Genomic DNA, 26,487 nt, shown 5'->3' with positions numbered 1-26,487 from the left:
GGCCCCCAAATGTGGGGTAGAGCGGCTCTCAACAGCTATGATAAAGGAAGAGGAGAGGGGAAAATGGCGATGGATGTGTGCGTGTCTCTAGCAGTCTAAGGTAGTTGTAATATTGAGTAACACGCTAATTGTGTGGGCTTCTTGTTATTTGAGCATTACCAAATATATAAAGCTATTGAATAATCTTTAAACATTAGAGTCTCATTTCTACTGGGTACTGCGTGGATGGTGGGATGGTCTGGGCTCAGCCCAGCCTTGTGAAGACAGCGTGGGAGATTGGTGGAGACACCTCCCACGGTGGCGTCTTGTGGGTACCAAGGCTGGTGTTTCTGGCAGGCTGTTTCTAGCTGTGGCACGCCTGTGGCCTCTGGCCGCTTCCAACTGTGGAGTGCTTGGCTTCAGGCCACAGAGCATGGCAGCTTGAGCTAGGCAGAGCCATTGCCACTTAGATGGTTGGCCTGCGCAATTCCTTTTATTAAATATTAACAGTAACATGTACACACACACATACTGTGTATACACACACCATGTACACACATGCACATGCACACATGCACAGTAATGATAATAAATATTTTACAAACATTATTTAAAGGATATTTCAGTATCCAACTACCTAGTATCCTTTAGAAACAATGAAAAGGGTGAGATGATCCAATGGGTAGCTCAGTTCCTGGACCTTGTACAGAGATAGAAGGAAAGAACCAACTCTACAAAGCTATCTTCTGAACTCTGCACATGCACCATGGCACACATATTCTAGTAATCGTAAATTAAATTCATTTTTTTTAAAGAGCACTACAGGTGTAGACCCCCTAATGGCAGGGTTCTGTGGATGAAACCACTGTCTTCAAGATAAAATTTTGCTTAACAAGATCAGTTGCTTGACAGGAAAGGAAACAACTTCAAAAACTATGATTCTCTACAGATGACAAAACACATTATTTTATGCCTTTGTTTTTGCATAAAAGTAGTTGGAGATTCCAGGAAGTGGTGGCGCACACCTTTGATCCTTGCACCTGGAAGGCAATGGTAAGTGGATCTCTGAGTTCAAGGTTAGTCTGTTCTACAAAGCAGGTTCTAGGACAGCCAGGGCTACATAGAGAAACCTTGTCTTGAAAAAAGAAACAAACAAACAAGGTAGTTGGAGAAGGGACCCTAAAATCTGGCCATTGTGTTGATTTAGTGAGGGTTTTCTGGGAAAGGGGGTTCTTGTCTTCTTACATTCTTTTTACCCTTGAACCTTGTAGGGTACATTACTATTCAAGCAACCAAACGTAAAATGGAGCACACTGGCTAGAAGTCATATGGCACGGTACCCTGCAGAACACTGTGGCAGTCACCCAAATTTCCACCTAGTTCTGTTTCACTGAAGCAATTTATTTTTCTAAGACAGGGTTTCATTATGTAGCTCTGGCTGTCCTGGAACTGACTGTGTAGACCAGGCTGGCCAAAGCAAACATCTCATCAGAAAAGACATACCTTACATGCTGTTTTGGTTCTCTGATAGACAGGCAGAATTTAGTCATGGGCCACAGGGATCTTGGAAGTAATCACTGTCTACCAGGCAAAGACAGCAACTTCACAGCTCGACAGAAACTGAAGAAAGACAGGCATGCTGGTACTAGCCTCTGATCCTAGCACTCCAGAGGTAGGGGCAGCACCTCTGTATATATCAGTGTGTGTAGGTATGGACCATGAAAGACTGCAGGTGCCCTTAGAGGCTGGAAGAGGGAGTCAGTGTCAGCTGTACAGAAAGTTTACGTCTAGCCTGGACTACACAAAGACCCAATCTCAAAACAAACAGATAAACAGAATTCTTCAATCTGAAAACCACACTGGATTTCAAAGCTGATAGGTGAAGGAGGTGTGGTATAAGCCATCGACAGAGGAACATAGACCTGAGGGACAAAGAACTAGGAAGTGGAGCCTTGGGAACATACCTAAAGCTCTGATACTCTGTCACTGAGTCCCATGAAGTGAAGCAAAAATGTAGTGCAGAAAACCATATAAGGAAATGATGGCTCCAAACTCTCCCAATGTAGTAACTAAGCTCACACTCTACCACTAAGCAGTAACAAAGCACCTGAAATAGAAAAATATTTTTAAAGCTTTCAAAAACCACTTAAAGCTTCATATATAGAGGGGTTGGAGAGATGGCTCAGTGGTAAGGGGTGCTTGCTGCTCTTGTAGAAAACCTGAGTTTGGTTTCCAGCAGTACCCACAGTGGGCAGCTTACAACTGCAGGTAACTATAGCCCCAGGAGATCGGAAGTCCTCTTCCAGGCTCCAAGGGCACCTCCAATCGTTCACGTGTACAAATATACACACACTTATATATACACATAATTAAGAATAACACTTTAAAAAAACTGGCCAGACAGTGGTGGCACACACCTTTAGTCCCAGAACTCTAGAGGCCAAGTCAGGAGGATCTCTGAGTTTGAGGCTAGCCTAGTCTACAGAGCAAGTTCCAGGAAAGCCATGGCTACACTGAGAAACCCTGTTTCAAAAATACAAAACAAGAAACCCAGCACACAGAGGCTGGAGAGGTGGCTCAGCAGTTGTGAGTGCTAACTACTCTTCCAGAGGACCCACATACAGTTCCCAGAACCCACACGGCAGCTAATGAGGATCTGTAATCCCTGTTCCAAGGAATCTGATGTCTTCTTCTGACCTTCATTGACACCAGGCACACATGTGGTACATATACACACATGCAAGAAAAACACTCATATACATTTTTTAAAAACTGAAAACAAAAACCAAAAACTTGCACATAGAGAAACATCCCTGAGAGGCTTTGATGTAGCTCAGTGAAGCAATGCTTTCCTAGCATGTGTTAGATACTGGGTTCCATCCCAAGCACAAAAAAGAAAGAAAGAAAGAAAGAGGAAAGGAAAGGAAAAGAAAAGAAAAGAAAAGAAAAGAAAGAAAAGAAAAGAAAATGTTGGCCAGGCATGGTGTGATGGTATGCTTGGGCCAGGGAGTGGCACTATTGGGAGGTATGACCTTGTTGGAGTAGGTGTGTCACTGTGGGCATAGACTTTAAGACCCTCGTTCTGTCTGCCTGGAAGCCAGTATTCTGTAGCAGCCTTCAGATGAAGATGTAGAACTCTCAGCTCCTCCTGCACCATGCCTGCCTGGATGCTGCCATGTTCCACCTTGAGGATAATGAACCAAACTTCTGAACCTGAAAGCCAGTCCCAATTAAATGTTGTCATTTATAAGACTTGCCTTGGTCATGGTGTCTGTTCACAGCAGTAAGACCCTAACCAATACACATGGTGATGCATGTCTGTTGTACCAGCACTCAAGGGAGGCCGAGGCAGACAGATCTTTGTGAGTTCGAGGCTGGCCTGGTCTACATCGTCAGTTTTAAGATGGATAGCCAGGGCTATATAGGGATCCTGTCTCAAAAACAAAACAACAACAACAATACAGAGAGAAAGTTCATTGCCAAAGCATGACTACAGGCCATCGGGAAATGGGTCAGCAGGTAAAGGTGTTTGCTAACAAGTCTAAAGACCTGAATTCAATTCCTGGGACCCACATGGTGGAAGGCAAAACCAGATTCCAACAGGTTGCCCTCCCACCTCCACACAGGCACCATGGAATGTGCATGCACATACATATATACACTCTCAAAATAAGGGTAATTAAACGATATTATAAGAAAGCTTTACGGCAGGGGGATTGTCCCTATATTGTAGAGAAATCTTTTTTTTTTAAGATTTGTTTTCCCAGGCAGTGGTGGCACCTTTAATTCCAGCACTTGGGAGGCAGAGGCAGGTGGATTTCTGAGTTCAATACCAGCCTGGTCTACAGAGTGAGTTCCAGGACAGCCAGGACTACACAGAGAAACCCTGTCTCAAAAAAAAAAAAAAAAAAAAAAAGAAAGAAAGAAAAGATTTGTTTTATTTTATTTGTGGGTATATGTATGTGAATACAGTGCTGCAGTGCCACAGAGGCCAGAGATATCAGAACCCCTGAAACTGGAGTTACAGGTGGTTGTAAAACACCTGATGTGGGAGCTGGAAATTCTTTAGTGCCTTTGCAAGATCAATAAGTGCTCTTACTTACTGAGACATCTCCCTAGCCTCTGTAGACCATTCTTACTGTGTGACACTTAGCAACTGACTTGACTTCTCTGAGCCTTAGTTCCCTCTGAAAGAACAGGATGACAGACCAGGGCTTGGTGACACACACCTTTAATCCCAGCATTTGAGAGGCATAGACAGGTGGATCTCTATGAGTTCAGGACCAGCCTGGTCTACAGAGTGAGTTCTAGGCCAGCCAAGGATACACAGTGAGACCCTGTCCCAAAGAAAGGAGAAAAAAAAACTGTACATGTTTTCTTAGGCTGGTTATAGTTCAGGAACTGGATGAGCAAAGCAAGACACAGTAGGTGGGAAAGCCACAACTCTCACGGGAGAGTGTTACAGGTAGAGGAGGTCACGTTGAACAGAGAGGCAAACAGTGGCACAGTAGCCATGGCCATCCCCAGGCCTGAAGAACACACCAGGAGTGACAAGTGAGAGCTATGATCCTAACAGCTAAGCTTCTAAAGGACAGACTTCAATGCAAGGTCAGAAGCTTCCTCACTTTGTCAGTTCTATGCTGGTGCACACACACACAGACACACACACACTCATATTTCTTGAAATAAGAAGCAGGAGGTTCAAGGTCCTACAAGGAGCACACCAGGCAAGGCAGACATCATTTCTGCTGAGCACCTACTTGGAGCATCCTCAGAACATACTGCAGATGGCAGGTGCTTTAAGGAGTTTCCAGTGCCCTGTATTGCAACTAGAAGAGAACATGGCTACCGCATGCAGAGCTGTTTCCAAGGGATGTCAGAGAGAACACTCACAGATCAACATTTAGGTAATAAAGTGAGGTGTGTCACAAAGACAGTGCTGTGTGAGGTGCACAGAATTTCAATCAAATTAGAACTCTTTCCAGCCTGGTGAATCATTCAACTAGCAAGTCTGGGGTAAGAGATAAGAATAATGAGACTGTGAGGCCCAGCTGCAAACATTGAGCCACCACCACCTGCTGGCCGTCCCCGATTCCCCACTGCCTGCATCCTGGTTTAAAGACAGAATCAAGGGATTGATCAGCCTGGTTGGCCCTGTGGGAACAGAGCACAAAGCCAACTTCTCCTGAGCAAGTCCAAGCCCTGCTCTTCCCTGCTTCTTCTGTGCCTCAACCAATCACCATGGCAACAATCATCTAACAAGGATGGAGTGTGCAGGAGTGAGCAGCAGGCCCTGAAAGGTAAGCAGGCCTGGAAGAATAGTCTTGAAACTCAACAGGACACCATGTAAGACCCCTCTGTTTGTGGGTCTTAGTCTCTGCTGGTGGATCTAGCTTGACCTCATGAGCTGAGTGCTCCCAATCCAGCACCCACCCTAGGCTAATTCCAAAGTAACCCGAACTCTGCAAGCAAGCCAACAGGGCGTGACTCCAATAGTTTCTGCAGTGAAACTCAAGTCAAAGAAAGCAAAGATAAACCACATCAAACATCAAAAGATCCAGGCAGGGCAAGAAGTACCAGTAAAAGCATGTGAGGATCCAGGATCCATGCCCTGGTCTGACTCCTTAAAAACTTCAGCCTACCCTCACATACTGCAGAGGAGCCTCCTAAACGACACAGTGGCCAGTTACCATGCTCAAAGGAACAGGTAGGGGCAGATTATGGCACAGAAGGGGTGACACTCCACTTTCTCATAGTATCTTGGCAGCTGCTACCTGGCATTATGTTTCTGAACTGGGCGGTAGGTAAGAGTCCTCACCTGCTGTCCACAGTAGAGGGGGAAGAGACCTTCATAGAGAGGTTCTGGTGACTGGGTATAACTGATCTACAGGGCTGAGGAATCTCAACAGGGATGAACTGACCAGGGCAAGATAACTATTTAGAAAACAGAGAGGGCACGAGACGCCAAAGGGCTCCTCGTTCTCTTTGCTCTGGTTTCCATCTCTCACTAGCTGACACCCCAGGAATTTTTGTATTACTAATCAGGATACCTGAAAAATAACTGAACCCACTTTCCAAGAAACATCACAAATTATGACTGTTAAAATAGTTAATAAAGTATGCCTTATGGTACCTGCCTTCATGTAACTTACATACAAATAAGGAGCCATTTTAATGAATAGAGTTGTTTGTCTTTTTGTTGTTTTGAGACAGTATCATGTAGCCCGGACTGGACTCAAACTCTAAATAGCTGAAGGTGATCTTGAACTCACGGTCCTCTGCTTCTATCTCCCAAGAGCTGGAGTTGCAAGTATGAGATATCGTGCCTAGTTTGTGTGACGCTGGGGATTGAACCCAGGACCTCATACATGCTAGGCAAGCACTCTATCAACTGCGTCATAGCCCAGCATGAATGTTTTGTAGTACTTCCCTCTCCAGCAGCAAGGCTGTACCTAAAATGGACTCTTCTTCAAGAAGAAAAATCTGCGAGTAAGAAAAAGTATGCCAGCCAAAACTTTCCCTAACATCCAAACTTAGCTGCAGACCAGGCGGCTCCAAACCTCCCCCAATCACAGTGGCGGTGAGTTCCGAGGCTTCTGCGCATGCTCCTTTCCTAAGACCCAGACCACCTCTCCTCTTGTCTTCCTACATCATCAAGTTCCGAGGCTCCTGCACATGCTCCTTTCCTAAGACCCAGACCAGCTCTCCTCCGGTGCATCTTATCTTCCTACATCATCAATAAACTTCCTAACTTTGCTTCCGACACATCCTAACTTCTCTTCAGGGACACAAGTGAACCCTCGCGGCTATCCTGCTGCTGGCGGCAAGGCCTTAGGGAGGGGATAAAGAAAAAAAATAAAAACAAAAGTCTGTGCCAGAGAGAGGACATCCTGTGGGGATATGGAGACCTGGGCCGGGGAAGCAACGAAAGGGTCCCTCTGCCTACACAGCCCAATCAGAAAGGCTGCACTTGAATTTGGGAACAAGTATGACAAAGGCCACCACAGGCCCATGCTGCTCCAGCAGCCACCACACCCTCCGTTCCAGCCCTCGACCCCCGTGACACAAATTCTATCTCCTCAATTGCATCACCTAGCTGGGAATGTACCCTAGAACCTCAGGAAGAAGAGATCCAAAATAGTGAACGGAAATGGAGAGCAGGTGCCTGGAGTTCTGGTCACAGACAAGACAGAGAACCCGCTCACCAGATGCTCACCTTGTCCACATGTGCGTGCCAGTACTCATCGTGAGCTGTCTGGGCTTCTGTGCTATTTATTCGGGAAAAGAACGTGGGCTTTGTCAGGTACAACAAGGATGCACTGATGCCGAAAGCTTCTGCGATGGTGAGCTGGACCTTCTGCCGAATGTCCCTGCAGGGGAACGCGATGGGTCAGTCTGGTGTTTTTGTAAGTTGTGATTATTTCAGATGTTTTATAGAACATTCTTTTTCAATTTTCTTCCTAATTAAAAATCTCCACTTAACTCTTAAGCCTAACAGAACCTAGCAGACCTTTGGATAAAAAATCAGTATTTAGTGTTTTCCACCTTTAACTCTCTTGTATACCATCTGCAGGTAGCAACGTCTGTAAGGAACAGTCCTGTGGCTGGCAATGGTCTCCATGCTTGCTGTTGTAGGAGTCACCTTGCTGTCACCCAGAAACACAAGTTTTATGTTCCCTCTGGGCTGGCTCCTAGGTCACACTTGTTCAGTTTCTTTGTGTGAAAGGAAGGCCTTGCGGAAGGTGCTGTCTCTGCTCTCTGTAGTTCCAGGAGGTTTGTGTGTCCATGATGCCAAACTATCACAGAACAGTTTCTACTAAAGCCAGTGTGTGTGGATACTACTAGGAATACTTAATACTAAGAATGAACATCAAGAACAACATAAACCAGTGAGGCTAGGAGGACAACCGCTCAGCTGGAGGCAGCTGTGGGCTGGGCCCTAAGTCTTAAGACTGTCAGAGTGGAGCTGCATGCCAGCGGGGACTCTCAAAAGTGGCTGCAAAGCTTCTGACGGCTCCGTGTCACCTGCAACAGTGGACTTAAAGAATCACACATGTAGTGTGCATTCAGTGACAATTCATGGCTGCCACAGCCAGGTACATAGTGTTACTCAAGCCCTTCACCTGCTCTCTGGACCAGAGGCTTTGTTTAGCAGCTGTTTCCCTGGGAACATAATGAAGGTGAAATGTCAGCTAGGGTTTCTGGCAACAAGGCTGATTGATCATCAGTGATGGGTGGACATGGGCATGCAAAGGGCAGCAGGAGCTCGGTGCCCTGGTGGCCTATTCAGTGCCTTGGCTGGCTCAACACAATCTAGTAGGTGGTAAAAATCACATGAAATTCAACACACACACGTCCATACCTGGTTACAGGTAAAGCCTGAAATTCTGAACAGGATCAGAGTGCTGTACCAGTGCCCATTCTGGGAAATGATGTCATACTGCAGCTAGGTAATACTAGTGACAGGACTGAGTAGTGTGTGGAATCTCGGTGGACTTCTAACACACATCTTAGTGATTTATTTTTATTTTTATATTTTAATTTTATTTGGGTTATGTATGAGTACTCTGCTGCATGTACACCTGCAGGCCAGAAGAGGGCAGCAGATTCCTTTATAGATGGTTGTGAGCCACCTAGTGGGAATTGAATTCAAGATCTCTGCGAGAGCAGCCACTACTCTAAACCGCTGAGCCGCCGTCTCTCCAGCCTCTTAATAATCTTTAAATAAAAGGTTTTTTTTTTTTTTTGGTTTTTTTTGTTTGTTTGTTTTTTGTTTTTGTTTTTTTTTTCGAGACAGGGTTTCTCTGTGTAGTCCTGGCTGTCCTGGAACTCACTTTGTAGACCAGGCTGGCCTCGAACTCAGAAATCCGCCTGCCTCTGCCTCCCAAGTGCTGGGATTAAAGGCGTGTGCCACCACCGCCTGGCTAAATTAAAGTTTTAATTTAAAAAAATTCCCCAGATAGGCAAGCTGCTCTGGGTAAGGAATCATGTAACAGGTGCTGGGCTGTGATCAACAGCAGGACATGTCGGCTACAGGACCAAGAGGGCTTAGAAAGTACTAGTGGAGCTGTCCACTACCCAGAGACAGGCTGAGCTTCGTCTACACCCACAGGTCTTCATCCCTGACACAGGCCTGGCCTGATGCATCAGGACATCATGGAACTGACCTCAGCCCACTTTGTGTATCTGGCCACGCCCATCTCTTCTTCCTCTCCATCTTCCTTACCTATATAACTGAAAGTCCTCCTCAGAGAAGATATTTTGTATTTTATCCCCAAAGTATCTGTGAAATAATAAATAACATTAACAGGTGTTACTAATCTTTTCCTTGCTCTTTGTTTTTTTTTTTTTTTAAAAAAACAGGGTCTCATTCTAGCCCAGGCTGATCTTCAACTTGGGCTCAGACCACAGGTATAAACTATCACATCCCAGGCTCCTTGTTTTCTTTAATCAGTCCTTCCTCAAGTTAACCAACAAATCTCCAAAAGTAGATCTGTCATATCATCTGAGAGTTATTCTATTCCTATAATGACAACTATGTTACAGAGAAGGAAAAAGCAACAGAAAGTAAGAAGGGGGAGGGGGAGGGGGAGAGGGAGGAGGGAAGGAGGGTGGAGGAAGGGGTAGAGGAATAGAGAGAGGAAGGGAGGAGGGAGAGGGAGGAAGAAGGGAGATGGAGGGAGGGAGGAGGGAGGGAGAGTGGGAAATCAGCAGTTGACAGAATGATGGCGTGGAGGCTGAGAACTCTCTCAAGTCTCTCTCTAGCCCTAGAGGAACCTTGCAGCTCTCTGAAGCCCATGCAGCTGCTGGACGCCCACCTGCATCCGACCTCTTCTACTTCCTCCAGCCTCTCACCTATACAGGTTCACAAAGTGTTTCCCAACGGACAGGGCTCCAGAGTGCAGGTCCAGGATAGATGCCTGAAAAGATGAATGTGCATAAACTGTGGTCACTTTAGTAGCCAAAGTTGAACCCTAGTTGCCACAATCCATTGTATAAACACTCTACCTCTGACTTCTTAAAACCCTGCCTTATGCACTGTCTGCCTGGACAAATGTGACACTCTCAGATGTCCAAAGAGATAACCAAACTCTTTGGCCTAACATTCTCGGGAACGTCTCCAGACACCCCCCCCCCAGACACATCTGAGGGTGATTATGGTGAGTCACAGCCCACCCTCATGAATCCATCTTTCTTTCCCTCCACTAGGTCTGTGAAGATAGGACTTAGACACATGGTTCTACCCATGTATGCAGTGTGACCAGTTTCTGCATAAGTGCACACTTCTGCACGTACACTAATTGCCACCCTTTCTGTCCTCTCTCTATCCTCCGCTCCCATCTGCCAGCCCATCCTGAGCATCTGAAGCTCCTTTTTCTGTGAGAAGCTGCCTGTGTTCTACTGAGGGAGAAGACCCTGTGATGTGCCTCTTTCCCTGGCATAACTCACATTGTTTCTCACAGCTAAGCAACAAGGCTATTCACTGTTCAGATGTGTCAGACCTGCTGGCCTATCCTGGCAATAGCCTTTGGTTCTTCTGTACATACTGGCCACAGGTGCATGTGGCCATGTTCTTGGGCTCCCAGTTCAACAGCTCATATAGAACTACACACCAGTTAGTAACCTTTAAGAAACTACCAAATTGCCAGGCAGTGGTGGTACAAGCCTTTAATCCCAGCACTTGGGAGGCAGAGGCAGGTGGATTTCTGAGTTGGAGGCCAGCCTGGTCTACAGAGTGAGTTCCAGGACAGCCAGGGCTACACTATCTCGAAAACAAACAAACAAACAAACAAACAAAAAGAAAAAAAAGAAAGAAACTGCCAAATCTTTTCTAACTTTAACTGCCTAACTCTGAGTCTTCCCCTGTGTCTCAGGAAGAAAGCAGCCATCAGTATGAACCATTTTACCCCATGCATGGCTGGTAGTAACAGAAAGCTGGCCCCTTTTCTTATTTCTACAATTACTTAGCTAAGGCATGGATACGACGTGGGTCTAATGTTTACTGAACTTAAAGGTATGAAGCCTATTACACAGGGACTCTCAAGGTTGTGCTGAATAAAGAGGAGGAGACAAGTCATTCACTGACAATCCTTTAGCAAATAGCTCCCCAAACTCAAAAGGAATTCCATTTTCAGAACTCTAAAGAGAGAGTTACAGATGAAGTTGTGCAATCACAGAAACAGTTTGAAATTATAACAAAGTCTGAAAGCCAACCTTCTGCATACTTGATTTGGGCCCGACACAGACTACAATGCAAAGCAGTTGCCAAAACACACGGGGAGAGGAAATCCATCCTCAGACATTCCCTCACACCAAGCAGAGACCAAGGTCCCAGTGACCAGGGCCCAACTGTCCATTTTCAGAGGTGTGGCTAGCCCAGTTTATTCCTGTGGTTGTACAGAATGAGGACTTCCAGCTGCATGAGTTCATTCTCCCACTTTTGAGGCCAGAAGTCTAGAACCAAGGAGGTGCAGGTGGCGCTTCCTTGGTTTCTGGCCTAAGCTCTAGGGCATGGTCCTTCCTTGTCCTCCAGTATCTGTACCCAAGGCTGTCTTTGGTTTGTGAACACAGAACCCACTTTTTACCTCTATCTGCCCATAGGCTTTCTCGTCTCTTTAAGTTTCCCTTTGGCTGTGTCTTACACAGACAACACCTGTCCCTGGACTTGAGGTCCCTGAGAAGGACTCCCCTCAGTTACGACTACAACGATCCCATTCCCAAATTATATCACAAGTTCCAGGTGGACCCACCATCCTGTTCCTTGTGTGATTTACCCTTGTGCAAAGGATGACAGGACTCTGTTGGCCTGCTGCAGTGGGGTCCATTTAAGCATCTTAAGGGGCTTTGCTTTTCCTAGCACCAGGCTCGACTCCTTTGTCAGTTCCCTCCCTCTCTCCTCTTTCCACTTCTCCCCTATCTTCCTGTCTCTATCCAGAGTATCTGAAATGCCAGTGAGACCCGAAGCCAGGCAGCCTGAAGAGATGGCCATGTGTGACTTTATACATTCTCTTCCCAAGAGGGATACCAGCCACTGTCTGAGAAACACCACAGACATACCAAGCCATGTCTCTGGTGGGGAACAGAGGGGACCTTGTATGTCCAACACTTTTTCCTTCCCTTCCAAGGAGAGCAAACCTAAAATGTATCAAGAAAATAGAACCATGCCAACTCACCCCTCCATCTGATCCACCTAGGGAGAGCCCTTTCTCTGCTATTCTGTGGGGGTAAAAAAAAACAAAAAAAAAAAACAACTTTAAGTTAAAATTTAGTTGACAGCATTATCCATAAAGCATCTAGGCAAATCCATCAGTATAATAATGCCTTATTTACAGGTTCTTCTTGTTTAACATTTATGATGCAAACGAACAGGGAAACTCAAAACTGTAACTCTCAAAGCTGAGGATACACCAGCATCCTCTTGCTCCTAACACATGGCCTACTTGGAAACCACTGGCCTGATTCCGAACTATTGTAAAAGAACCTCTTAGTTAGTCTGTGGTCTGACAGTTCCCTAGTTGATGGGGATTTTGGTAATTAGAGCTCAGACTGCCAAAGAGCACCCCAGAGAGGACCACCCAACTGAGGAGCAAGCAGCTTTGACAAAGCTACCAAGGAACACTAACCTGTCAGTAAAGCATTAATAATCCTCAGGTATAGCAGAGGTATAGGATCAGTGTGGGGAGTGGGATACAGAGGACAAGCTCCCTGGTGGGTACCGTAGGAGGAACAGCATAAGGACAGAGAAGAATGGGAATCATGGGTCAAATGAGGGGTCACATACTGAGTCTGAACAGCTAGTCAGAAAATGAAATCTCTCTTTTTAAAGATCTTGTTGTTTAAATCCACCCAGAGAAAACTCCAGTATCAGCTGCTTCTGAGCTGGCATTTATGAGCCACCGAGAGGTGAATTATTACCTACTGATTGTCAGCTAAGGCTGGAGGAGCCCTGGTCTCCACAGCAGAGTAAGCTTCCTGTGGAGGAGGCTGGGCCTCTAGACTGCTCAATCATCGGAAACATTGCTAAGGCCACAGCATGCCCTCAAAGGAAGCAGGAAGCCTGCCCTCTGACCCCCGAAACCCTCGGAGGATGGTCCATTGGAACCATGAAGGTTCTCTCAACTCTGTTGTTGCCCTGGCTGACTCCCATTCCCTGCTTAACCCAACTCCTGGATGCCCTAGACAAAGTGCAGAGGTGCATGGGTACCTTCGAATCTGCTCCGCCTCCTCCCTGGAGATGACGATGTCAGTGACGCCTCTGCCACACTTCCTGGGGGTGCAGCCTGGAAGGCGACAGTCATGGAGAAATGGTAACTTGAAGCCATTGTCCCAAGATCATGGCCAAGCTGACAAAGTCCTCCAGCATGACCAGGGGGCCAGTTTGGCTAAAACACCTGGTTAAAAATCAACTTCAAATAAAAAGTAACTTTTTGGCCAGGCAGTGGTGGTGCATGCCTTTAATCCCAGCACTTGGGAGGCAGAGGCAGGCGGATTTCTAAGTTTGAGGCCAGCCTGGTCTACAGAGTGAGTTCCAGGACAGCCAAGGGCTACACAGAGAAACTCTGTCTCAAAAAACCAAAAAAAAAAAAAAAAAAAGTAACTTTTCACTGGAATTTCACCCTATGCAGAATCTCAACTCACATCTCCTTCCTGCCAGGTGTCCTGGGTTTCTCACATAGGCTGATCCTGTCACTGCCCCCAAACCCTGGAAAAACAAGGAAGTCCCCAGACATTGCATTGACATTTTGGTTTTGCTTTGTCTTGTTTGTTAAAAACATGGTCTTACTATGTAGTTCAGGCTGACTCAAATTTGAGAACTTCCTGGCTCAGCCTCCTGAGTTCTGAGATTACAGGCCTGGGCTAGCACATGAACAGTCTGGCAACATTCCTTATCTTGCTTGCTTGCTAAAATCCCTTTGGAAAGTGCTGACACAGCCCAAGCTAAGCCTGTCATTCTGGTCACCATCCATCTCCAGGACCACAGCATCTGCCTGCCATACTCATTCCTGCTTCTCTTTCACCTTGGTGTCATGCGGAAACCCAGAGAGTGGAAGTTGGAAGCAGCTTTGATGGAAGGGGGTGAGTGTGATGCGGGAGAGATGCCAAGATGTAGTAGAGCAGCGGCAGCAAGCTCAGCAAGCAACCGGTCCTTGTTTTCCTGCAGTTCCCTTGCGCTGAGTGAGCTGTGCTCTTACTGGTGAGCCGGGGCCATAAACTCTGGGGACCTTCCTACAAGATATGCTGGCTGGTAAATCGCCATTTATAATTTTGTGTGTGCGTGTGTGTGCGTGTGTGTGTGTTGTAAATTAGTAAACTCCCAGGACAGAGCATCCAACACAACAGAAACATGTTTATTTTATTGACTGCAGAAGGAGAAAAGGTCCTTGACCACCCAGTCCACAAAGCACTCCTCTGCTGTCTCACATGTGGCTGAGGCCTGAGTTCTTCTGCATCACGACAGCGCCCCCTTGTGGAAGAACACGGAACTTTCCCCCCATTCACATCCAAAACATTACTTTGAATAAAAAAATAAACCATCCTTATAGAGCTGGGTCCAAATGCTACATTTGAGAAACAGAATGCATCTGGATGGCATCAAATGTTCAGGAAAACAGCAGCCCAAGGAGGCCTACACCCCACTCTACCAACCCAGTCCAGAGGCGTGTGCTCTCTAGGCGGCTGACTATCCTCACCTGGCTCCGTGGCCCTGACACTGCAGCTCCCTCTGCTCCCCTGGCCCCAACCCCAGGACTCCAGCTTATAACTATCTGGATATCCGTTCTTGCCCCAACAAGGACCATCAGCAGAGCTGTGACCTGAGTACATTCTTGTCCTCACATTTTCTGGGTGCTCCTTACCTTTTCGGTCTCCCACTTTTTTGGAACTTTTTTTCTTTTACACTTGTTATTTTATGTGCGTGGACACACAACGTGTGTATAGAAGTTGGAGAACTACATACAGTTGATTCTCTCCTCCTGTGTAGGTTCAGGATGCTGAGCTCGGGTCATCCCGTTTGTATTATGTGCTTTAACCGCCAAGCCTTCTCGCTGACCCTTTCTCAACTCCCTAATCCTGTCACCTCTCTGCAGGCAACCTCCAGGCACAGAAGCTTGCTGAGATGCTGTCTACACCTGAGTGGCACTGGAGGCCAACCCTGAAACATCTTTATTTTCCAACTAAGTGTGTGCTTGCCTATCTGGGAGGGAAAGTTTGTCTCTGCCCACATATATCGTTTTAACTATAGCAAAAGGCAATGTTGAGTTTCATGTCTGTCACTTCGTGTGTGTCTGTGTATAAGTATATACACATGACTGCAGGTGCCTGCAGAAGAAGTTGGATCTCCTGAAGGTGAAGTTACAGGCAGTTGTGAGCCGCCAGCCAAGGGTGTTAGGAACTGAACTCAGGTCCTGTGGAAATGCAACAAGTGTTCTTGAATGCTGAGCCATCTCTCCGGCCCCTTACCTGTCACTCTTTTCTGAGAAGCCTGTGGCACATACCTTCAAACCTTCGGTGACCATCATAGTCCTCAGAGCAGGGAACCTCAATGAACCTGCCTTCTAGGACCTCACTGCGACGAGCCACAACCTCAGTAACATCATCGTCGATCCCCACAGTACTCCAGAGCAGGAATGGGACCAGAGCAAGGCCGACCCCAAGGGCCACAATCCTTAGCCATGTCCTCTGTGCCTCCCGAGGCAGCTGGTCCTTCTTGGAACTAAGGATAGAGAACATAACCACTGGATGCAGCCATCATACTAAGTATGCCAATCAAAACCACAAGCTGTTCACACTGGATGTCACCAGGCTTAGCCTGTAGCCAGAAAGAGCACAGAAGAATGTCAGAAATGATGTGTGAAAGTTGTCTCTATGACCCAGGTCTGTGTGGTCCAGTCCCTGATGAAGCTGTCTGTGTCTCTATACATCCGTGTGTATAACTAACGTACCTGAGCTCTGCTGCCCAGGAAAGGTCTCAGGAAAGATCTTGAAATACACGCAGAATTGTCAGAGTTAGGTCCCTGTCCCTAAAGTCTCCATTTCTTAGTTACCAATTCAGGTGTGGGTCTGACAGAGGCGTACAAGGTCAGTTTTGGACAGGTGGGGTGTGAAAGGCTGGGATGATGTAACCAGCAGAGATATGGGGAGGTGGACCACGCAGCAGAGGGGAGTCATAAAGGCTCAGAAATGGTCCCTAGCAAGAGAAACCCGCTCACGTGACTGAATGCAGTTCGACTCCAAGGAGAAGCTTCCAGAGCTTGGAAGTGGGCAGCCACGTGGACATTTCACTATAGAAGGGATGCCGCAGGATGCGCCAACCAGGCCACGCCCCAACACATCACGCCCACACTACTTCCACGGCCTCTAAGTCAAGCCCGCTCAGGTCGCAGTGCGGCTAGTCCCACTTGACACTTTTACCCAGGAGCCGACCCAGACATAGGTCAGACCCCGCCTTCTCATGATCACGCCCCACCCCGTCAGGCTCCACCCCTGGGATAGCCACACCCCACTTTGCGATCACGACCACGCTCCACCTCCCTCCGTCCCTGCCCTCGGAATGGCCACGCCCACACACCAGTCAGGCTCCGCCCGCTGTTGCGCGCGGCCTCCTGATCCTAAGGATCCCGCTACCTGTTTGCGCGCCGGCGCTCTGCTGCACTATTTCCCTCAGGAACTCTGGGTGGTCCCCTCCGCTGAGGTGCCATCGGGCCCAGCCGTCGCAGAGCCAGGCGGGACACAAGAGCTACCAAATTCAGGGCAATAGCTGCGACAGCGAAAGCGAGGCGGGAACGGTGTGGGGACGCGGGAGCGACTTGCTCGGTCTTCAGCCGGCTCACGGCCAGACGTGAGCAATCGGAGGCCGAGCGGTGGCGGGGGTGGGGGGTGCGGATGCGGGGGGAGGCGGGGCCTTCTCGGCCATTGGCGCTGCTCCCCTGAAGCACCTGCGGAGTTCTGCTGTAGCAGTGCTAGCCGAAGACGTGGGTGAGTCAAGCCCATAGCCACTGGTTGGGCTGGACCAGGATGACCTGTCTCCTAAGGCCGCAGCCCTCAACCCGGAGAGCTGCATTGAGGATCCTGTCGGACTTTGAGCTGCCTGAGAGTGGCGGGGTGGGGGGGCGCGGACGGGGGTGTGGTTCCTAAGGCTAGGACTTTGAGTCCTTGCACAGCACGAGCAGGTGAAATCATGCAACTGGATGCACAACTCAGTAACTCTCTTTAATAATCGTTTGTGATTTTACAATAGGTAGGAAAACTGTTTCTTTAATATCCTGGCTGTTTCAGTATCATCCAGAAATTAACTGTAATGGAAACTATAGTAGCCTCTGATATATGCACAGTTTACTCCCTTTTCAGAGTATTGTTGTTATTATTTGCAGTAGCCAGGATGGATCCCAGGTCTCTTGGCATAATGAGCAAGTGCTGTATCATGGAGCTAGCTACCATCTCCCCAAATTACCATTGCCTTCATTGTTTTTCAGTACTAAGAATTGAACCTAAGGCCTTCTGCATGCTAGACAAGTGTTGTGCCTCTAAGCTATCCAGTCCTTATTTTACTTATTAGTATGAAGACAGGGTCTTATTAAGTTGCCAAGGCTAGCCGTGACCTTCCATTATAGCCCAGGCAAGCCTTAAACTTTAATCCTTCCTCAGTAGGGGTCGGGGTGGGAAGGGTGTTACAGGTGTGTGCCTCTGCTACGCTCGCAAAGTTTTTTTGTTGCTGTAAATCATAATAATCTCATAAGGAAATCAATGATTTCTTATTTCAGGGCAGTTTGCAAATACTGTATTTGAATGTGGAAATAGACTTGGTTTATTTTCATATTAGTAAAATTAGTTTCGTCCGGTTTAGTAGAGCACAGTTGGCTGGTATCAGAACAGAAGGGAAGGGCTGTGTCTGCTCCTCTTTGTAACTTAAGTTCTCTCTGCCAGGAAGAAGTCCCAGACAGAGATCCTGTTATAGGAGTTTATTAAAAACAAACAAACAAACAAACAAAATGTCATCCTCGACGCCATTTAAGATGAGATTAGTTCATTTGGACCTTAAGGGAGCACCGCCAAAGGTTTCCTATCTCTCTGAGGTAAGGACTCCCTTTACCTCTCATGACCGTTTACTCTGTGGAAGTGAGCACTAGTCAAACAGCCTTGAGGCCTCCTGGATCAAGGTGGTGACAGAGCGTAGGCTTTTCATTTTCTCCCAGTTCTGCTCAGAACCAGACAGAGCACCAGGGTGGTACAAAGAACAGAGAAATCCATGAACTCTTTGCTGTGGTTGAATTGTATCCACCAAAAAGACAGGTTCAAGTCTTAACACTTTGGTGCCTGTACATATAATCTTACCTGGATAGTCTCTGGAGAATTGACCAGTTAAGATGAGGTCATACTGGGTTTCTGTGAGCCTGATTAAGAAAAGTGGATTGATTGATTACGTTTGGGTCTATGTTTGGGGGAGAGAACAGTGTATGCTCTCCCATGTGTTTATGTGAAGATCAGAGGTCAACAACATTTTTTTAAAAAGACAGGATCTCTTACTGAACCTGGAACTCACCATTTCAGATAGACAGAATGGCCAGCAAAACCCCGGAATCTGCCTGTCTTTACCCTGCCAGGGCCAGGGTTACAGGCACACACCACCATCTCTGGCTTTTATATGAGTGTTAGGGATCCAAACTCAAGTAAAAGGGGAGATTTCAGACATAAAGTTGAGAAGACACATAAATACGGACACCCTGAGACAACAGGAGCAAAGTGATACAGTCACAAATTAATGAACCAGACGCTGGAAGAGGCAGGAAGGACTCTCCCGTGAGACCTTCTGAGAAAGCATGCCCTGCCAACTCCTCAATTGGAACTCCTGGCCTCTAGGACTATGAAAGAAATTCTGTTATTTGAAACCATTTCATTTGTAGTCATTTCTAACAGCAGACCTAGAATCCCAATACATTCTTCAACATGAATACAGTGCACTCATCTGTAATCCCAGTACTTGGGAAACGGAGGTGGGTGGTTCAGGAGATCAAGGCCAGCAATGATCCCAAAGCAAATTCAAAACCATCCTGAATCACATGAAACATCGTCTCAAAAAAGAGGTGATGATGGGAAATTGGTAAGATAGCCCAGTAGTAAAAGTGCTTGTCACAGACCTAATAACCCAAGTGTGAGTTCTAGGGACTTGTATTATGAGGGGCAAGAACCAGCTCCTACAGATTGTCCTCTGACCTCCACACATACTTGGGGCACACAAACACACAAATTAATTAATTGATTAATTAATGAAAAAAGTGAGATTTAGGTGTTAGGTAGCTCCATAGATTCCAAAACTGGAATAAGCACAGTCATATCCCAACACAGAAAGCCCATGTAGGGTGAGCAGCCTGAGCAGGAGGTGATAGAGCAAAGAGAAAGGGGAATTGTAGCAATGCTATGACCAAAGGACCTAGAAAATATGCCCAAATAAATGCTACCCATGGCCAGAAGAAATTGGGAGATGTTTTTAACTGGTTTGAATTTGAGGATGAGTGTATAAAAATGAATTTAAAAAGTACGGGGGCGTCTAGAGGACCATAAGACTCAAAGAAATCAGAGACCTATCATAAGGGCAAAATATCAGGGGAAAATAAAGAGAATGTAGCCAGAGGAAAGGAGGCAGAGACCAACAGTGACCTCAGGAATGACCGTAGCAAGTTGGAGTTCCTAATGCCCATGGCAACAACAAAAGAGGAGCCTGACCAGAGGCCCATCTCCATCCCAGCCACACGTACCTGTTCTTCAAAATGAGCAGGACTGGTGGGTAGAAGGTTTAGAAGTGTAGTAAGTGCCTGACTAACATTTGGAAGCCTTAAGTTCAATCTGTAGTTCCTCAGTGAATAGTAAGTAGATTGTGGTTAAACTCCGCGTGACTATAGAACACCACAGAAAAAGTTGACAGTCTTAATAGCACAGAAACAAGCATGTCACAGTAGCATGGAGCAGAATAAAGCAAGGTACTCAGATGAGGTAAAAGAAGCTATGAAAGAAGTTTAGAATCAGGCAGAAGACGCTAGGCTGGGAGGATTAGACAACGGATGCAAAATTGCTGCCTTCAGAACTCAGGAATAAACAGAGGGAAAATTCAGAAATGAAGATTAAGTCGGAAGCATAAAAGTAAGTAGTATACCATAAAAAGCATGGTATTTGCCAGTAAATGGCAAAATCCAACATAAAAAGGTATAAAAAAGACATGAGCTCTTCCGTAAGCAGCCTGAGATGATTTGTGAAATGGTTTGCTATTCATTTAGCCTAGAAGACTACAAAACACACAAATCAAGAGGGTCCTAGTGGTCCACTCCTTTAATCCCAGCACTCAGGAGGCGGAGGCAGGTGGATCTCTGAATTTGAGGCCAGCCTGGTCTACCAAAAAAAGAAAAAAAAAAAAAAAAGAATTCTGGACAGCCAGGGCTGTTACACAGAGGAACCCTGTCTTGAAAAAACAAACAAACAAAAACTACTCAGTTTTAGAAGCCAAGGAATTTCCCAAACCACCAAGGGTATGCATATTCAAAAGGCAACCAAGGGAATGGTTCAGTGCAGAAAACCAGTGTGCAGTTCCCAGGACCCACATCAGGTGACTCACAGCTAGCTGCTTATAACTCCATTTCCAGGGGATCCAGTGCTCTCTAGCCTTTGAGGGTGCCTCCCTGCAGTTGGTGCAATAAACTCACACAGGCACACACATATAAAATGAATAAATCTTAAAAAACAGCACAGTGACAGGGAAACCCTGTCTCGGAAAAAAAAAAAAAAAAAAAAAAAAAAACAGCACAGTGAGGCGGTAAAGAAAGGGTAAAGAAAGGTACTTGGTACCAAGACAGAAGTTTAATCCCCAGGACCAGCATAGCGGAAGGAGAGACTTTACTCCCACACGTGTCCTCTTCCTCCACACCCTACACACACACACACACACACACACACACACACACACACACCCCAAAGCATCTGATTTAAGTCATCTTAAGAAGCAGAATATATCATTTCTGATATATAGTGGTCAAGTTGGTATAACAATAGAGTCAATGAATATGTCAAGGCCAAGTAGTGGGGCCAAGCCTAGGGTCAGTGACCCAAAAGGAGTACTAAATTCTTGGTGCGGGTCCTTAAAGTGCAGTACAAATGCCAGGTGGTCATGGGACATTCCTTTAATCCCAGCACTCAGGAGGCAGAAATAGGTGGATCTCGGAGTCTGAGTCCAGCCTGGTCTGTAGAGGGAGATCCAGGACAGCCAGGGCTACACAGAGATACCTCTACCTCCCTCACACTCCCCCCCCAAAAAAAAGAGCCCAATCACAGAGCTATCTCCCCTCCCCCCTAAAGAGCCCAACAAGAGCTGAGCATGGTGGTGCAATCCGGTAGTCAGCATTTGGGAGGCAGAGAGAAGGGCTAGGAGTTTGAGGTCATCTTCCCCTATGTAGTAAGTTCAAGATCAGCTACGTGGGACCTTGTCTCAAAAAAAGAAAAAACAAAATAAACAACACCAACAAGAGAGCAGTGGTGAACTTAGAGGGTTAGAAGTACTGTCTAGTCATTGAACATAGCCAAGTGAGCAAAGCACCTGACACTCATAGCCCGTTTACAAAGCCCATGAGGGATTAACCCACACATGATCTCCCCCTGCCGTCTAGATGATCCTCACAGAAAAGGACCACATCATTCCTCAGCCAGAGGTGCCTGTGAAGGAAAGGATGTCCCAAAGAAACTGAAGAAACAAAGGGAGTCTTTCTGGTGACTTAGGCCAGCTACATACTGACTCTAAGGTCAGGTTTTACTGCATGAGAGCTCCTATTTTGACATATACATACACACCTCCTGCCAAAAAAGGGGGAGGGGAGGAAGTAGGGTAGAGAGAAAGGAAAGCTATCAGTAATTCTAATGAAATACCATCTACAATAACTCAGGGCAGTACAACCTTGGGAAAAAAATCTGAATCAGCCTCTCAAATCCTGGAGTTACAAGATTTAAAAGGCTGAAGTGCAGTGTCACATCCTGTCTCAGAAGAACAGTATATAACGGAAGCAGTGACAGATCCCAGTGAGTTCCAGGCTAGCCAGGTCTACACAGGTCTACGGCAGGGGGAGATCATGTAATTCTGAGACCCTGCCTCAGAATTAGCACAAGATACTGCTTTAAAAATCTGCTCGAGGGGAGGAAGGTGGTCAGTGGGTAAAGGGACTGCCAGCCCGGTGGTGTGAGTTTGTTCCCTGGATCCTCCATAAAGGAAGAGAACTGCTTTCCAACTTCTCTGATCTTCACGTAGGCACCATCACCTCACAATAAATGTTTAGAAAAAGAAATTATTTTTTTATCTGCTTGAGGGGGTGGGGAGCTGCCTCTACCTATAATTTCAGCACTTGTGAAGTAGACCTCCGGCCTCTTCACATGTGAAAAGACATTAACACATACACGCAAGCAAACAAACAAACAAACAAATCTACTTAAAAAGTTATAAATCTGACCCAAGCCACAGCCTTTTGAAACAGGAAATTTGAGAATGAGGAGTGTTAATGGGTTCTAATAATTGGTTTGGTGGGACTAGGGTTATGGTTATTGCCTTTTAAGTTCAAACAGTTAGAAATATAAATCGAAGCATTTGCAAGTGAAATGATGTCTTGGATTTGCTTTAAAGTATTCCAGACAAAAAGAAAAGTAAAAGTTAGCTTATGGTGTATGTTTATACAGCTTAACAATGAAAACCTCTGCTACCATCTAAACCATGAAAGCCCAGAGGACTCATGTCTGTGAGGTCCGAGTCTTTCTAGTCTCAGCCTCTCAGACATCTCAGCCCACAGCAAGAGCTGCCCAGGAGCTGTAAGCAGGTGTCAGGAGAGGCAAGAACCCCGGGGGAGTAGATGCCACCATCATTGCATTGATCTCGGATTACTTCTCTCCATGATCAGGCTGTCTCTGAGTTGTACTCCTTTAATGCCCATTTTGTGAATCATCCAGAGCTAATTTTCAGTCACCAGCTGATTTCCTTGATTCAGCATGCTTCAGAACTTTCCTGCGCTTTAAGAAAGAAAACAAGATACACATCACAGAAAACATTTGGAGCCTTATTTGGAGATTGGTATTTGTTTTAAATATAGATAGAGGCCCCTTTATTAGTGCCTACATTGTGCTTTTCTTTTTTTAAATCCTTGGCTTTGATCTCAGACCAATACATAAACGAATCCCAATTATTCTATATAGTAGGCATGAACAGATCATAAAAGTCCTTGAAACAGGGAAATCCCTACCCTTAACATAAAGATAAGGAAGAAAGTGGTGAGAACAGGAGGAAGGACCTCTGAGACTTTGAGTCCTATCCGTGCATGCTTGCACACACATGCAGACATTGGCGCATGCGCACACACACCACCTGCTATCTGCACACATACCCCTACCTGCTTTTCCTTCCCAGGGGCTAAACTCATCTCTTCAGAGCTGTTTCTGGTACCCCTGATGCTACGGCACACAGGTTCTTGTGTGTTACACCCCTCTGGCCTGGCTCCAGCATGACTCTTTCAGCTGTCCCAAGTCCTCCCTTCTCAGCTGGACCGCCAGCATTGTTGATTGCTATTCAGTGGCACATAGCACTCCTGTGCAAGCATCAAATACACATTCTAGATTTAAGGTTTGCAAGAGAGAAATATGAATATCAGCTCCCATCCCTCTCCAAAACCTGGAAAGGAAAAGTGCACACTTCATCTGAGATGTGTGTTGTTCAGATTGTGTGTTGTTCAGATTGCCACTTTCCAACACCCTCTGTCTCTATCCTCTTCATCTGAGATGTGTGTTGTTCAGATTGCCACTTTTCCAACACCCTCTGTCTCTATCCAGGTTTTTCCTCTGTTCCATGCACTTGGTGCAAATGGCCTCCTCATTGAGTATGAAGACATGTTTCCCTATGAGGGCCACCTGAGGCTGCTGAGGGCCAAGCATGCGTACAGGTATCAATGCTGGCAGAGGATGCCAAGTTTTGGGGGGAAGGGAAGGACCACCAACAAGGAAGGCATGGGCATACTGTGGGTAGGATAATTGGAAACTAACATTTTACATTCCTTTTTGTCTTTCTAAGTGCATGTATATACATATATAATAATGTGGTCACAAAGTTAAAACATGTAGCTTACACTCACACCTATTATCCCAGCATTTGGGAGGCTGAGACTGAGACAGGATGATTGTTGAAAGTTAAAGGCCACCTTGGGCTGTAGATTAAATCCTGTCTCAAAAACAACAACAACAACAACAAAAAAAAAAAAAAAAAAAAAAAAAAAAAAAAAAACAAAAAACAAAAACAAAAAAAACAACTGGCCTGGTTATGGTAGCTCATGCCTTTAATCCCAGGTGGATCTCTGAGTCTGAGGCCAGCCTGGTCCACAGAATCAATTTCCAGAACACCCAGAGCTACACAAAGAAACCCTGTCTCAAAATACAAACAAAGAAACAAATGAACGAACCTAAAACACTTAGAAAAATAAAACATTGGGTTGGAGATATGGTTCAGGTGTTAAAAGCACTAAATGTTCTTCCAGAGGACCCAGGTTCCATTCCCAGCTCCCATGTGGTAGCTCACAAGGCTGTTCTCTACTGACCTCACATGTTAAACGTGTATACAGACAAATGCAGGCAAAACACACACTTTTTAAAATTTATTATTTCTCATATATTACACCCCAGTTGCAGTTTCCCCTCCCTTGTCTCCCCCCTAGCCCTACCTCCACCTCCCATCTCCCCTAGATCTGTTCCTCCTGTTTCCCTTCAGAAAAAACATGCCTCTCAGGGATATCAACCACTCCTGGCTTAATAAGTTACAATAAGACCAGGCACATACCCTTACGTCAAGGCTGGACGAAGCAGCCAAGTAGGGGGAAAGAGGTCCCAAAAGTAGGCAAAAGAGTAGAGACAGCCCCTGTGCCCTCTGTTAGGAGTCACACAAGAACACCAAGCTTCACGACTGACATGGATTTGGAGGTCCTAGCTCACACCTACACAGGTGCTCTGATTGTTGGGTCAGTTCCCTATGAGCCCCCGTTAGTCGGTTCTGTGGGCCGTGTTCTGTGGTATCCTTGACCCCTCTGGCTCCTACAATCCTTCCTCCTGTAGCGGCTCGAGAGACAGCCTTGTGTTACGGAGCACTTGCTGCTTTTACAGAGGATCTGGGTTTGTTTCCCAGAACTCATGTAGTGGCTCACAACCACCTGCAACTCCAGGTCCAGGACAGCCAGCGCCCTCGTCTGACCTCCTCAGGTTCCTGCATACACATGGTACACGCACATACACTTAGCACACACACATACATATGCAGAACATATTTTTAAGCAAAACATGTACATTAAAGGTAATCAGGAAACAGTTAAAAGAGGAAATAAATATCTTTTCTGATTCTGCAAGGAAGAGTAAGAAGTCATGGCTGGGACTGGGTTGCATTTATGGCTACAGTTGGATTTTTTTCCTCATGTGTTTTGTGTGTGTGTTTGTGCGCATGTGTGTGTTTATATTTACATGTGTATGAGTGCACATGTGTGCAAGTACATGTGAAAGCCTGAAGTTGACACTCCAAGTCTTTATCACTCTCCCCTAACTGAAGCAGCATCTTTGGTTGAACTAGAACACACCGTTTTGGCTGCTCTGGCAAGCCAGCTTCCTCTGATGCCCCTTGTCTGTGCCTTCTGAGCACTGGAAGTAGAGAAAGTCCACCATGCCCTCACCATCTACCTGGGACCTGGGAATCTGAGCTCTAGTTCTCTCGCTTACACAACAGGCATTTTGACCACTGAATGGTCTCCCCAGCTTCTCACAGTTAGATTCTAACCTTGGAATGCACAAGCAAGTGGGAAAATACTAAGACTCTCATAGACATCAAGATGAAAGCAACTCTGCAGGGTCATTTTAGCTGCTGAGTCAGTGGATCTGGGGATACGGTTCAGTGGCAGAGTGTTTACCTCGCATACACAAGCAGGTCAGAGGAGGATACAGACAGTCCTTGCTGATTCTTTAGTTAGGTAACTGCCTATAATTCCAGCACTTGGATGACTCGGGCAGGAGCATAACCACCATGCTGGAGGCTGGTTTGGCTCTGGGGATCCCAGTTCTCCTTTGCACCTGCACATGCCTCTGCTATAGGTTTGCCTGCTCTCTGTGTTCTGCTGTTTTCTAAAAACTGAATATCTGTTTGTCTTTCAAAGTTAACAGGGTTCGGTGGGAGCAGTGAAGGGACCATTTCTTAGGTTAAGAGCTGTACAAAATCAGCTGAAGAACAAGTTTTGCCCTTGGGTCAGTCTGCCCACCTTGTGCAGGATGACTCTGTAGCCAGTTCATACAAGATGCAGTGGGGCAGAAAGGGTTGGGCTGGGCAAAAGTGGTGTGCCAACCAGGCTGACACAAGCCTCTGTGTACTCTTATTACCCCAGCCCTTCCGAAGTTACAGAGATCCTGCGCCTGGCCAGGCTTAGTGAGCTGGAAGTTGTCCCCTTAGTGCAGACATTCGGACACATGGAGGTG

General features: G+C 46.3%; 2 protein-coding genes across 10 annotated transcripts in view; one reads left to right on the top strand and one right to left on the bottom strand.

Moving 5' to 3' along the window:
- The window catches only part of Ogfod3 (2-oxoglutarate and iron dependent oxygenase domain containing 3), a 26,462-nt gene extending 9,721 nt beyond the window's left edge, over positions 1 to 16,741 (bottom strand). The window contains exons 1-7 of the mRNA XM_034504881.2: positions 16,603 to 16,741; positions 15,474 to 15,691; positions 13,184 to 13,259; positions 12,153 to 12,195; positions 9,835 to 9,899; positions 9,206 to 9,262; positions 7,196 to 7,349 (exon numbers count right to left, since the gene is read on the bottom strand). Coding sequence (XP_034360772.1) covers positions 7,196 to 7,349; positions 9,206 to 9,262; positions 9,835 to 9,899; positions 12,153 to 12,195; positions 13,184 to 13,259; positions 15,474 to 15,691; positions 16,603 to 16,676 — 687 coding nt within the window. The 5' untranslated portion in view covers positions 16,677 to 16,741. The remainder of the gene's footprint in view (positions 1 to 7,195; positions 7,350 to 9,205; positions 9,263 to 9,834; positions 9,900 to 12,152; positions 12,196 to 13,183; positions 13,260 to 15,473; positions 15,692 to 16,602) is intronic.
- Positions 16,682 to 26,487, top strand: part of Hexd (hexosaminidase D) — a 23,938-nt gene continuing 14,132 nt past the window's right edge. For 3 of the 9 annotated variants that reach the window (XM_034504878.2, XM_034504877.2, XM_034504873.2), the window contains exons 1-4: positions 16,682 to 16,816; positions 17,902 to 18,050; positions 23,821 to 23,930; positions 26,397 to 26,484. In XM_034504878.2, the coding sequence (XP_034360769.1) occupies positions 17,967 to 18,050; positions 23,821 to 23,930; positions 26,397 to 26,484 (282 nt within the window). In that variant the 5' untranslated portion in view covers positions 16,682 to 16,816; positions 17,902 to 17,966. The other 6 variants (XM_034504880.2, XM_034504871.2, XM_034504872.2 and 3 more) reach the window with 6 other exon arrangements.

Source organism: Arvicanthis niloticus, chromosome 6, assembly GCF_011762505.2.
Source record: "Arvicanthis niloticus isolate mArvNil1 chromosome 6, mArvNil1.pat.X, whole genome shotgun sequence".
NCBI classification, from domain to species: domain Eukaryota; kingdom Metazoa; phylum Chordata; class Mammalia; order Rodentia; family Muridae; genus Arvicanthis; species Arvicanthis niloticus.
Note: the sequence above shows the minus strand (reverse complement) of the source record. Positions and strands in the feature narration are given on the sequence as shown.